The sequence below is a fragment of the Haemaphysalis longicornis genome, unplaced genomic scaffold (genome assembly GCF_048455015.1).
Source record: "Haemaphysalis longicornis isolate Haplotype H1 unplaced genomic scaffold, Haemaphysalis longicornis Haplotype H1 scaffold_14, whole genome shotgun sequence".
Classification (NCBI taxonomy): Eukaryota; Metazoa; Arthropoda; class Arachnida; order Ixodida; family Ixodidae; genus Haemaphysalis; species Haemaphysalis longicornis.
The window spans coordinates 55,506,800-55,520,378 of NW_027526245.1; the positions used below are offsets into that span (position 1 = coordinate 55,506,800).

At 44.6% G+C, this 13,579-nt stretch overlaps 1 protein-coding gene across 1 annotated transcript; it reads left to right on the forward strand.

Annotated features, from left to right (window-relative positions):
- Positions 1 to 421: 421 nt before the first annotated feature.
- LOC144164915 (uncharacterized) lies at positions 422 to 12,605 on the forward strand. Its single transcript, XM_077695144.1, has 2 exons — positions 422 to 809; positions 11,452 to 12,605. The coding sequence occupies exons 1-2, from the start codon at positions 513 to 515 to the stop codon at positions 11,779 to 11,781; spliced, it is 627 nt and encodes a 208-aa protein (XP_077551270.1). The 5' UTR covers positions 422 to 512; the 3' UTR covers positions 11,782 to 12,605.
- Positions 12,606 to 13,579: the final 974 nt, after the last annotated feature.

Genomic DNA, 13,579 nt, shown 5'->3' on the forward strand with positions numbered 1-13,579 from the left:
CGAACTGTTTTTGTCCACAAACATTTTTTTGATTTGGATTGCGAATGCCATCAAATTGAATAATTTGGAATAGTCCGGTTTTAATATACTTCGTGTGTCAGAGTATCTTCAAGTTTTGGTTGCGCCGGTGGATCCACTGAGAGATAGAGCAACATGTTCGCCCGTACGTAAACCCAGAAAACGCTATCTGCTTGAAAGAGGTAGATTACCTTTCTCCACAGGTGCCATGCTCATGAACGCATGAGAAGGGGTCTGTGCACTTGCCGCAGAGCGTTCCCGATAGTGCGTTGCTGCGCTTTGCCGATCACAAGGCACTATGCTGATAACTGAAGTATTCCACATTCCTCTTATTCGTCGCGCCGCCACTGCATATCCGATTGGACAAAGGCAACTGCGGCGGCGGTGTCTCTTGTACTGTAATAAAATGTTATCTGATAAGAAGGCGTTAAAACGCAAGTTTCTGGAATAAATTTGACGAAAGCCGAGTCTGAGACATTAGAGGTTCTTCCAACATGGATACCGGCACTTCTTCCCTCACAAAGAGAACTATACCAACTCGTGTGAACCATGACGACGTGTGCGACGTGTACTTTTGCAGCAGACCCATTTGGCTGAGCAACATCGCCTTTTCCGTCTCTTCTTCGGGATCCGGTTGCGGTGATCCCTGGCACCACCACTGGTCGGTTGCGTTTGAATATGGCCCCGACCGAGTGCTTATTTGCGAGGCTGCGAAGGATGCCTCCGGTCGATTGCAAGGCCGGTGGATGTGGATCAACAAGTGCTACTTCAAGGAGACTAACCCGAATAAGGCAAGCGGCTCTTGTTTCATTCTGAACATTTAGTTGCCCTTGTCGCGCAAGTTAAAATACAATTTCTACTTATCAATAGTGGTTTCAATAAATTTCTTTTATATACCATAAAGTTAGCTTAGTAGACACCATACCTTAAACATTATAATGCCGTGTGAATAGCGGAAAGGTAACGCTAGACAAAGGCCTTCAATTTTCCTGTGACAAATGTTAGCATCCAAATAAATTTGGTATACAGAGTAATCAGTGGAAACATGACGTAAAGATCAAGCAGTGCAGACAAACACGACTGGTAGGACCAGCCCAAGCGGTCAAAGCTCTGATTCTTTGCTGCTGCTACAATTTCTTGAACAGTTACAACTTCCTTGGTTTTTTTAAATAATCCAGCCTTATTGTCCACAGTTGACCTTAAAATTGACACATTTGGTATTGAACAAACATGTTTTTGAGTGAGCCAAACATATTTCTGTTCAGGATGCCCTACCTACACAGTTGTTTTTACGTACTCGAGTACATTAGGCTCGTCAAAACCATTCCCGAACCAATGCTAGGCTGGATAACAGGGTCGGTGCAGAATTTAGGGTAATCACAACTGAACAACAACCAAAATATTTCGCCTCAACTGTAACTTAAGAATTTTTGGGAGGAAGAGGGGGGGGGGGGTACAGGCCGGAGGTGATACCAAGTCTAATCGCATAATATTAAAAAGCCCCTCCATATATATGTTTTCTCACCCTCTAATATACAGGGTGATCAAAGGTACGTCGAGCGATTTTTGTAAATCATTCGCTTAGATTTGCGTAAAAACTACCTCTACAGTGAGGTTGTGCGCTGATTGTGACACAGAACGACGTAGTAAATCTTGATGACAGTGGTCTAATTAACTGAAATTTAACAATCAACTTTTTAGTGGCTGCAGTAAGCAGGCACGTTCGTATTAAAAAGATATCCCCAATCGTGTTTCAACGCAATTCCATTTGCCAGAATAATTCAAGCGCATATGTACTCCGAGATGTGGAAATGCGAACCTAATTGTTGTTCAGAATATTGCGCATGCTAGACACAAAAGAACAGCGCAGAGCTGATCCCTTTTGGGGCGCTACTTCAGAAGGCCCGAGTTTCGCGTACTCCCGAGTTATCAGCTCCTCGGTTTATGAAAGTAGAGATAGTAGAGATAAAGTAGAGATAGATACCGAAACCACCAGAATCGTGCGCAGCAAGCCTGGCTTATTCAGCGCGCTCTAGTGGGGCCGCTTACCTTGATAAAGTACGGCTTGTGCTATCGTCCGCATGCAGCAGCATCTGAAATCGATCTGGAATACACATTCCCTAACATAACCTAGACAACCCCACTGGTTCTTTGAAAACGTGCGCCTGGCTGTTGGCGCGGGCGGTTCATTTTTCTCGGTGCTATGTTCTCCCACTGGATTATGTTTGCTACCTGCTTGAGGGTAGTCCCACTGCAGCTTTGTGCAAGCACAAACGAAGGAATCAAAGGGGTCCACTTTAGCAGACCGAACGCGCCCTGTCCCTACCATGGCTTTTCTTCACGGCGCGAATATCAGCAATCGTCCCGTGTCAAGAGCGTGTTTGAGCATTGCGTGTGCGTTCATCGACTGTGTTTTCGTAATCGACTGTTTTCACAGCGTATGAAGATGCGTCGCGATAAAATCCTGTCGTCTTGTCCTCTCCTGTGTAATCGTACCATAGTGAACTGCATTTTGGACCGGACACCCTCGCGATTGTGGAACCACTGGCTGACGGTTGCCTGGAGACTTCATTTTTATTTTGGGCTAAGTTTTTGTCTATGCTAGCGGGCATAACATGAAGACTTCCTGGCTACGACGCTGCGCCTACACAATGTGGAAGCAGTGGATAGGTGTGGCTTCGGTTGTTACGGTGGGGCTTCGGTTCTAGGTGCGGCTACGGTTGTTTGACTGACATTAAAACTCGGAGGAAACTCGGGCAGGGTTTTGCACGACCGAGTTTACCTTGGAACGCCCTTGATGGCCGCTGCTGCGGTGTTGCTTATTTTTATGGTCGCTGTAGCAGGCATACGTCTACCCCGACGGGTGTTTTAAACGAAGAAGAAAGTTTGAGCTCGTTTTTGGCTCTCGAAAAGTGCTGTGCATTGATTCTGCAGTCCTCTGGCGACAGACCCCCGTTTGCGGCGTCTTAGAGGCGGCTTTCGGTGCATTACCCTCGAGGAGCAAGTGCAGTGTGCGGTGCGGTTTTACGCGACGGGCAGCTTCTACAGAAGCGTTGATGGGAACGCACCATCGACCGCTACCAGCCGACCGTCAACCGGTGCGTGATCTGGGAAGACGTGCTCCCAAGTCCTCGGCTTTCTTTGAGGTGGTTTCGTGGGCACGGCTTCCGAAGGTTCCTGCAGCGCGGCTATCTATCTGCAGCTGAAGCCTGCGCTTCAGTTATCGTCTGCTCCCAAAACAGTTCCAGCGAAGCGTTGCATGACTGTGCGTTTTATCATCAGCTCGGAAGACAGACTCCCTCGAGAGGTTGCGTGACTCGCATTTCTTGTGAAAAGGTTACTGCCAGGACAGCTTATACGAATTGCATATATAATCAAGGAGACAGTCGACGCACCGATAGCCGCTTGAGGTGGTTTATTCCTAGGAAGAAAGCCGTTAGGAACGCAGGAACGAGCGTTGAGATAACCAAGCTGTCTCGCGCATGCACCTAATGCGGTTCATCCTCTTCTCTTGATATATCTTTGGGGCATATCCTCGCGTCTGGATTGGGCATAATCCTAGCTTTCTCGTTCACATGGTTAATGCTGGCACGGCGCATACCCCGATGACTTGATGGCCGGGTGCATCTGTTAAAAGTCCTCGCTAGAATATATTCAACGGCGCGTGAAATTGTCAGAGGTGACGTTTACACATTCCAACTGGTTTTGTTCATAGCCACCATCGTATGGCAGGAAACAGACCATGTAAAGCGAGTGAAGGGGAGAGCGAAGAATTAAAGTAACCGCGTTATGGCAGAGGGAGGGTAAGACGTAGTGGCAAGGGCTCGAAAGAAGAGAGGGTTGTGAGGGAATTGAACTTTAAGAGAAAAAAAACAACTTGAGGACCTTCTTCTAACATAGGCGGTGAAGAGCAAAATAAAATAAAGCTAACAAATCTAAAAATTTGTTGTCCTTGTTGCTATTCCTTCCTTCGTAACACATTGGCACTTGGGGATGGGCTCGTAATTGGGAACTTTGACGAACTAATGTGCCCGGTTCGCAAAATTAATGACGCTGTGAACTTGAGGGGTAACCATTGTAAAATAGTGCATGCAGAGAGAAGCCTGAACGTGAGGTCACGGTAGTAGGACAGGTGCACACCACCCTCACAGAACCCTTATTCTAGGGAGGCTGGGACAGGTTCGAATCTGCTTGCAAACTAGGACAAACAAATGAAACAGAAAAAATTGACGCAAATACGGTATAGCAGAAAAAAAAGCCGTTTAAGGTAATCCGAGCCAAAAGACAAAGGAACGAAAGCGCCAGAAAAGGCGCAGGTAAGATGTATTAGAAAAGACGTTGCTATTACGTATGGCCAGGCTTTTTCCCTAAACGCACGTAGGCAGACTGGATAGGGACGAGAAAAATTTGTGTCGGAAAGCGGAAGGTTTTGATAACGTAATACGAGCAGCAACTGATTTGAATATGGCGCGCTTTTATCACCATCTTTATATTTTCGGCCAGTAGGCCACAGTCACGTCATTGCACTGTATACCCCCAATGGCACAAACTACTTCTTAGGACGAAAAATGTGAAACAAAAACCCCATATCAACGCCTGGAATGAAAAATAAAATGAACTTTGTAGTGAAATAAAGTTTAATAAAGTAAAAGTACAAAAAAATAGTTGGATTTGCTTGCCCCCAGTAACCACCAGTGCAGCAGTGGAAGGACAGAACGCACTGAAAGATTCACCACGCCCTTGTCGCGCATTCTTGGAGCGTGCTGCCCCCGACCCTTTACGTCACCTAAATATTCAGCAAATGGCATGAATCGCATTTTTAAAGCATTTTAACTGTGACGCGAAATATCATGATGAGCTTAATATTACCACCACAGCCCCGCCTTGAATGAGTTTCGCTCAAACTCGGGCCTTCTAGAATAGCACCCTAGTTCTCTGCTTCGATAGCGGTTCAGAGTACTAACCATTTCGATAACCGCAGCCAAGCCTGATACCAGTTATCACTTTTTACTATGCTTCCACCCCGTTTCACCGTGCACAGCAGGCACGTCACAAAAGGGAGGAGCTTTGCGCCGGTCTTCACTGTCGTGCGTGCGTAATAATGCGAGCGGCATTAAAACTTCGCTGTTCGGTATCTCGGAGTGCGGATGCGCTGGAAGAGTTCTTTTAAATGAAACAGCGTGGAAACACGATCGCGCCCAACTTTTCAATACAAACGTGCCTGCTTATAGCAGCAAGTAAAAAGTTGATTGTACAGTTTTAGTTAATTAAGACACCGACATCACTACTTACGATCTCACTCTGTGTTCTCCTGGACGCTTTACCCCTCTAGAGGTAATATTACAGCAAATCTGTAAATGGCTACAATTCAGCAGATCGTCTCCGCTCTAGAGCGATGTAGACAAAAATCACTCGCGAGCGTAGCGCCACGTTGAGGAGCCCACTCAAATTCCCGGAATCGTAAAACTGCGCGCCACACCCCCGGGGATGGAAAAAATAGTACAAAATTAAAATGTCATTGGGCCTTCATAGAGCATGCGCCGTGATTACCTTACTCGCGCTATAATAAATTTCTACCCACGATTCCTGTGTGTTTTGTAGCGTAAGCTGCACTGGCCGAGGTTGAGCAGTTTCGCGTGTGCTGCGAAGGGCCATTCTGCGCAAGCACGAGGGGCATTGAGTTGGATTGGATATGATTGGATTAGGATGGATTGTGTTGGATTGTGTGGCGTCATAGCCGCAGCAGACGCACTGGCTCCGGCGCATGCCGAGGTGTGCGCCTTAATTGCGCAGTAGCCAAGTCTGACGCTACGTCGGAGCCGCCTGATAGCCGTTTCACGTGGCTCGTGAAGAGCCGTTCTGAGCATGCGCGAGGCGCAGTGACTGGACAGGACTGTAGTTTTAGTTAATAACCACGAACCATGCTCAATTGCAAAGTACAAACAAACGTGTTTTGCTTTGTGCACCCCTTGGACTACGCCCCAGTCCAACCTTACGTTGAGGCTCGACACCGCAGCTTTGCTGCCCATCCCTATTCACGGGGTGGAAGGGCTCTGAATTTTTCATGTGTGTCTAAGTGCCTCATCTTAAAAAAGCCCATTGACTTAACTTAGATCACCCTGTATATATGCCAGCCTATCACAGTTAAGTCGACGGAATTTTTTTTAAGCGTCCCATTGTATGGTTTAGAAAAAAACGCATTAGAAACTCGCGATCTAGCAGCAACAAATCATATTCTTGAATGAATTCAGTGCTCAGTACCATTACAGTGGAGTTTAAAACTTGATCGCCTTGATATCTTGAGCTGCCTTTTTTTTCTCTGCAAAATCAGGAACACAGAGATCAATTTTATTCGAGTTTAGCTCTTTGCGACACGCATGAGTATGTAGCTGTCAGAAAAATCTCTAACTGTCTGTGTATGCTTTCGATAACCGAACTTTCACCTAAAACGCATAAACAACTCGATCACAAAAGTAGTTAATAAATTAGGTCATGTCCTAAACGTAAACGCGCCATTGTAAGCGGGACCACCGTTTTTAACCATTGCTACAATAGAAAACGTATACATATTATTGGGGTCTGTAGCGCTTATATATTAAGGTAACAGCTTAAGTTTTTCTCTAACAAATGTTTTCACTAGACAGAAAAGGTAACCCAAAGAACACCTACTTGATGCGCCGCCGAACGCCGAAGCGATTCTCAGACAGTTTAAGAACGCCGTTTTATCAACTAAAATGCCCGTTTTATTGAACGCCGTTTTATCGAATGCCGTTTTATCGAACCACCTACGTTCGTTTTATCCAAAATGTGGTTTTGCAGCTTTGATTGTAATTTTCGGGTTTATTTTGTTAGACTGACCATCGCGTCATCCTAACCTGCAGTTAGCTTCATTCTACATTGTCGCTCCGGTGCATTGCATACAAAATCTTCCTATATATGTTTACATGTCTTTCCCGTGTTTGTTTATCATCTTTGTTTTATTCGATTTTTTAAACTTTTTTGTGTCTTCCTTGATTGCACCCAAGCATGTATGTCCCCCTTGTTTATATTACAGAATTCGCAACTATAGTAGTAACTATTGGGAACCGGCCCACTCGTCGCAGCCAACTCGTCCTAGGAAAACTGGTCATAGGGAAACTGGTCAAAGAAGGCATCTCGTTCTAGGTGATCCCGTACTAGGAAAAGTGGCAGCACTCACCTTTCTCGTCGTCTCGTGGTTCAACTTCTGGCTGATGTCAATAAAATAGGGAGAGGAAGTTAGTGGCTTCTAATCTTATAATTATTCCCAGGTTGACCCCTTCAGACTTCGGGTGGTCCTCTCATTTTGTTAGTTTGCAGGCGGTGGTTGAAATGGTTTTTTTTATTTTACCACATGTTCCTCTGTCCCCTTCTTATTTACCTTATTGTTGCAAAAAATCACAATTTTTACTGGGTAAGGGTTTTTTTCAGGTTTATTTTTTTCTTCTTTTAAAAAAATATTCGTCACACATTTTCGGTGTAGGGGGGTCAACTTTTTCTTTCTTTTGCGTTTTCTTTTCTTTCTTTTTTTTGCATTATCATTTGAAGCTTTTTGCATTCTCTTTTGAAGCGTTTTGCCTGCTTTTGTATATACATATATTAATAGGGCAAAATGTGGCCTCTTGTTTATTTGTAGGTGGTGGTGGAAATTGGATTTTCGGTTTCAGCTCAACTTCCGGTTTCTTTTTTTTGCTTTCTCATTCTAAAAATATCTGTCACGTTTTTGTGTGAGTTCATTTGTGGGGAGGGGGGGGGCGCGGAGTCAACTTTTAAGTCCAGCTTTGACTTTTGCTCCCATATATAGGCCTCCTGCGCTGGTATGGTGGCGCTACTGAATTTGAACCAGCGGCGCCACTGTACTTCCGCGCCGCATCTTTTGCTCGTACCGTGCATCGTCGGTCCGCGTATCCCGTGCGCAAAGCCAGCGTGACTACGCGAAGCGAGCTGTGCGTGAACTGTTCTGCGGCGTCGAATAAATAGGAAGCTGTGAGAAATACTAAAAAAATAAAGGCTACTTCACCTGCGGAAAAAATACAAACGAGACGCCAGCAACCATGCATTCGGCATCAACCCAGAAATTGAGGCCGAAACAGGGCACTCTATATAGCACTTGAACATGGTGTGATTCAAATGAATAGATTAAAACGCAAGTGCGGCTGTGAGTAAGCAAAAAATATAGAATTGTAATTTTATTTCATCAGCATTTTTTGGGTAATACCCCAGGGCCCAATCTCTGTAATGCGTGGCATGTGCTCAATAACGCACAGTAGGAAATCGAAGTAAACACGTCGTAACAGTGTAACGGTAGACCATTTCTCGAGTGAAGTTAAAAATACATACATGAAAAAACAATAAAAATGAACTTCCTATATCAATAAGTCTGCCTATTCACAACAATCACACGATTAATAAACAACATTATTAAGATCCCGGAAGTGCAACCTGAACAACCCAAAAAATTATTAATATGCACGAAATCCCAAACGCCTTGCATTCGCACTAAAGGACATATTTATAAAAACATTTGTCGTATAATAACGTAAATGTATGTTATTTGTATAGAAAAAAATAAAATACCAATAGAGCCTTAAATAAACTAATAGAACAAAAAGAAAACCTAACCGCCACATTCCCTGTTTATTGATTCCAAAATACCACCAACCAGAAAAGCAAACCAAAGTACGAAAAAATCAGACAAGCACCAATGTGGCCGCAATTTTTTTAAATTCGAAATCTGGCCGCAATTAAAAGCGTCAAGTTGAACAGAAGTGGAATAGGAGTCCATACACACACGTACAATTCTCTAAACGTCTCTAATTTTTTTGGTATTTCCCGTACATAATTCCTTGCTTCGGTACTGTGCTCTTCGGCAAACACAAAGCGCTTTTTTTTCGAGGAATCTGCTGCAAGGCTGTCTGCCGCGGCTGGGGCTAACACACGGCGACGGCAATTTTACATCAGTAGCCATGACAGCCCAGCAGAAATTGTCCACCAAGTTGCCATGTGCGTGGGTTAAGCCATCTGTGCGTCCAACGCAAGACACACAGCTGCAAATAAAAAACGCTTATTCAAATGTTAGCCCGACGAGCGCTATTGAAAGTGTCGAACATCGAAATTAGTGTACACGTCACCCGAAAAAGGTGCCAGCACAAGTTAATGATGTAAAACTCGGTTTTTCCGACGTTCCTGCGTGCGATTGCAGCCACAAAACTGCAGAGCCAACATATGCTCTGAAAGACGCTGTCGACGAAGAAATGCAGAAACCAAGTGTTCAGGTGATCAAATGGCTTCTCGGAGCGCAGCCTGCGCACTCCTTAATAACATTCGCATACAAACCAACATAATTTATTCTTCGGCGGTGTCGCAGACTTGATTTTGTAACTGTTGAGCCAACAGCAAACATAAAAGTAGGCAGAATTGCTTATTTTTCGCCCTAAAGGCACCGTTCTGTGATACCTCCGCCGCTGAGGGCGGCTGACCACGCCGGCCCCGTACGAGCAAAATATGGCGCCACGGCTGCCAGGAGGCGCTGCCTGTGCCGCCCAAGAAGCAGCGCACTAGTCCTATAGGTTATATGAAGACTAACCAAACGAAAGTTACCCAGCTTGACAATCATCGTTTGTCAGCAGGCATGAAAACACAGATACTAAAAAGCGAAAACACAGCACGAAATCGCAAATCCCAATACAGTGCCGTCACTTAATTACCGAAAATAAAAACGTATTACAAAAAACACAGCGGGCAAACGAAATCTAATATAAAAAAACTCGCGTAATTAGCAGCACAAAGAAAAAAAACAAAGATCCGCTGCTGGCGTGTTCCTCGAAGGCGACAAAGGAAACATTAAGGGTGGTGAATTGAAGGAGCAGTGTAAGAATGTGTACGCATAAGATGAAAATTATACAAGCTTCTGTACTCTTTCATTTGAACATGATAGACGAAAAACGCAAATTGTGACGAGTTGCCCCAGTGTCCAGTTGCCTTAGGTTACAAGTTTGCATAGTGCGAGAGGGCCTATGACGACTTGCCCTATGTGACGAACTCACCTATGACGAGGTGGCTGCGACGAGTTCACTTTTGACGAGTTCTCCTAGACCCGTAACTATCATAGTAACCCCATGCGCAATATTCGTTACATGTGTAGTATTGGCGTATTTAGGTTGGTGCTGACAAATGCCCTGCACAATGCTTTATCATTACGTAATCCAGTATTGTCCTTCCCCAATTTTTCATGTGGTTTGCCCACGACTCCTGCTCGGACCATGTGGTCACATTGTTTGTAACAGGAAAAACATCGTACCAAGAACTTCTGAAAGATTACTGCTATATAAATAGGTCTGAGTGGCACTGGCTACCACCCTCAAGCGTCAGATACAGATGTAGCAAATATAAATACGCCAGAAAGTGAAGGAGGACACAGTCACTCAGATTGCCCAATTGGTAAGGCATCCGAGATCTAATCGAAAGACGTGGGTTCGGTCCCCTCTCTGGGCGCGTATTTTTCGTTGTTCTTTTCTCACGTAAATAATAATAAAAATAATGTAACATCACTAACGGTAAAAAAATAGTCTAACCATTTCCCTATGCCCTCGTAGGTGTTGTAGACTGCCAGCATTTCTTTCTGTATTTCCTAACTAGCCCCGCATTTTCGAACTATATATATATATATATATATATATATATGTATTTATATATATATATATATATATATATATATATATATATATATATATATATATATATATATATATATATATATATATATATATATATATATATATATATATATACATATATTGCCACGTGCAGAAGACAAATGAGACTTTGCATAAAAGGTGTGAGGGATATATTTAGACGATGGTGCCGCAGAGTGATTAGATATATTTACAAGCGGCCATGATCTCTCGAGCCACGAATCCGTGCTATTCACTGTTCGTCGTAGTCAGTATTGGCTTCCAAGGAGCTATGCGCCAGCGCACACTTTCCCTTATCGTAACATTACCCCCTCTTCGAAGGCAACCACCAGAGTACTTGGTAACAGTAGTTGGACAGATGGAGTGCTGGTGAGGTGAGATAAGAATGTCGTTACGTGGCGAGAAGTTAAAGATGCGACGAATAATGGACGATGGAACAGCGATGTATTTACATGGATGAACTTTGTACAAGCGGAAATGACAGCTCAAGCTGAGGCAATGCCACACACTACTTTATCGTCGTCGGCGTGGATCCCCTGGAGCTATGTGCCACCGTCCCCTTCTACTTCATTGCGTCACAATATTTACGCACGCTTGCTGTTGACGGTATTTTTGGCTATGCCTGTATGTTTTGAATGTATTTTAATGGTCTACCGCTGTTTACCTGTACTAATTGTGACACCTCAAAAATAATTTTCTTATTGTTTTTGTTTCCTTCCAGAAAAAGTTGGGAAGCTACAATATTCATAAAGACTCCATCGAAAATGCCGTACGAAATATATCCAACTCCGGCCACTACCATTTGACGAAGAACAACTGCCAAAATTGGGTCCTACAGCTCCTCGAACTTCTTCGAATCAAGCCACCCGAGGGGGCACGTCATGCTAAAGATGTTGTTGGATTTATCCGTCCTGTTGCAACCGTAGGAGGCAGTGCTGCAATAGTTTCCGCACCTGTTTTGATGGTGCTCTCAGTGGTTCCAGGGGGAATCGCGCTTGGCATAGCGGCTGTGGGAGCTACAGCAGCACTTGGCGGTGCTTTCTTTGCATGACGCACAATGACAAAGCCACTGTCACTTTTGTGAAAAAGCACAATAACGCCTAATGCAAGTCGAAGTGATGCTTGTTTTACAGATAAAGGCCGGGAGGGGTACAGGTAGAAGACGCACTTCGACATGATTAAGGGCGCACTAGACGGGGCAGAAGAGACAGTAATATGGGACTAGCGGTAGACACCAACTTAGGCTTAACTGAGATAGAAGGCGGGGAATAACAAAGCCATGGAATATTAAAGCCCTAGAAGAGAAAGAACTGGAATGTAGAATGGAATGCTAAGAATATCTTTATCGTGGACGGAAAGCCATTTTCCGAAAAGCAGATAACGTAAAATCGCTGATCAAACGAGTGAATGAAAAGGAAATGTTGTATTAGTTCCTGTGCATGATTTGAGCGTGAAGTGAATTCCGGAAAAGAAAGACGTATTGATCAAAGTGGTGTTGACGTCGCTTATCGAAACGTAAGCCGTCTGCAAGAACGGTTATGAACAAAAGAAAAGCTGGTTGGCGCATGTTATATTTTCCTGAACATCCGAAGATCCTAATCGCAGCTGATACGATGCACACGGCTAAAAAGGGTTTTAATGGCTTTGATAACTGAATGTTAGGTCTAGAGGAAAATCTATTTGTTCTGTTTCTTCAGTTCTAGCAGGTGCCGGACAGTTTAGCTAGTTCCGTTGTTCGATATAACGTGCCTCCATGACGCTGCTAGCCAAGCGTAAATACAGCAACGTTTGCATACGTGGGTTTATCTTTCATACAATGCAGCAATGAAGTGAAGTGATGCTATTACGTGCAGAAATAAAATGGTTGATTGGTTATTTCCTTTGTTGGACACCTTCTTAATATTGTTACACTGTCTACTCACGGTCCGCAAGGTCAAGGGATCCAAGGAATTTACCAACGAATTTAGGAAAGATGCTGGCAAAGAAGAGGAAGACGATGTTGCTAGCTTTCGCGGCTGCAGTCGGACATACTGAGTTACCAATTTTTACTTTGGAATAAACCGTCATTCCCCTTAAGTAACAATTGTGGCCGAGGTGATTGGTACACCACGACGGATCATCAGCACACCCAGGTTCTTCGCCGGACCCGAGTCGCTGGTCTACCACCATCACTGCCGGAGATGCCCAACTTACCAGCTCAGCGCGTGGCCCCACTCACCACCTTGCAACATCTACGACAGCCCAGCGACTTCTCTGGTAAATTCGCTAAGGATGTCCACAATTGGCTACGCCACTACGAACGAGTAAGCCGATACAACCGATGGGACACGACCATGCAGCTTTACAATGTTCCGTTTTCCCTGACTCACACATCGTTGGTTTGGTACGAAAATAATAAATCAACGGTCACCGCTTGGGACGGTTTTGTAACTGAAATGAGGCACAGTTTTGGGCAATCCACAGCAAAAAAATATAGCCGGACACCCTTTACTACAAAAAGCTCAACTCCCGGGGAAAACATGCACGGCATACATTGAAGGCATGCTGCCCCTCGGCGGGATCGTAAATTCGGCGATGTCTGAGGAAGGCAAAGTGGGTCACCTTCTTAAGGGCAACCCCTAAGATGTTTGCAACTTTCTGATAAGCAAAGATGAGTCAACATCACGGGCGATGTGATCCACCACTGCAGGACGTTTGAAGCTTCGAAGATTCGCGCGTTACGATGACTTTGGACATCTTGCCAATGCCACCACTGTCGCCGCAGTAGATAAGGCCACGCCAGGCCTCCTTGCTGATATTGTGCATCGTATCGCGCGAGTAGAGCTCGCACGGCTCGCAGAGGTGACTCA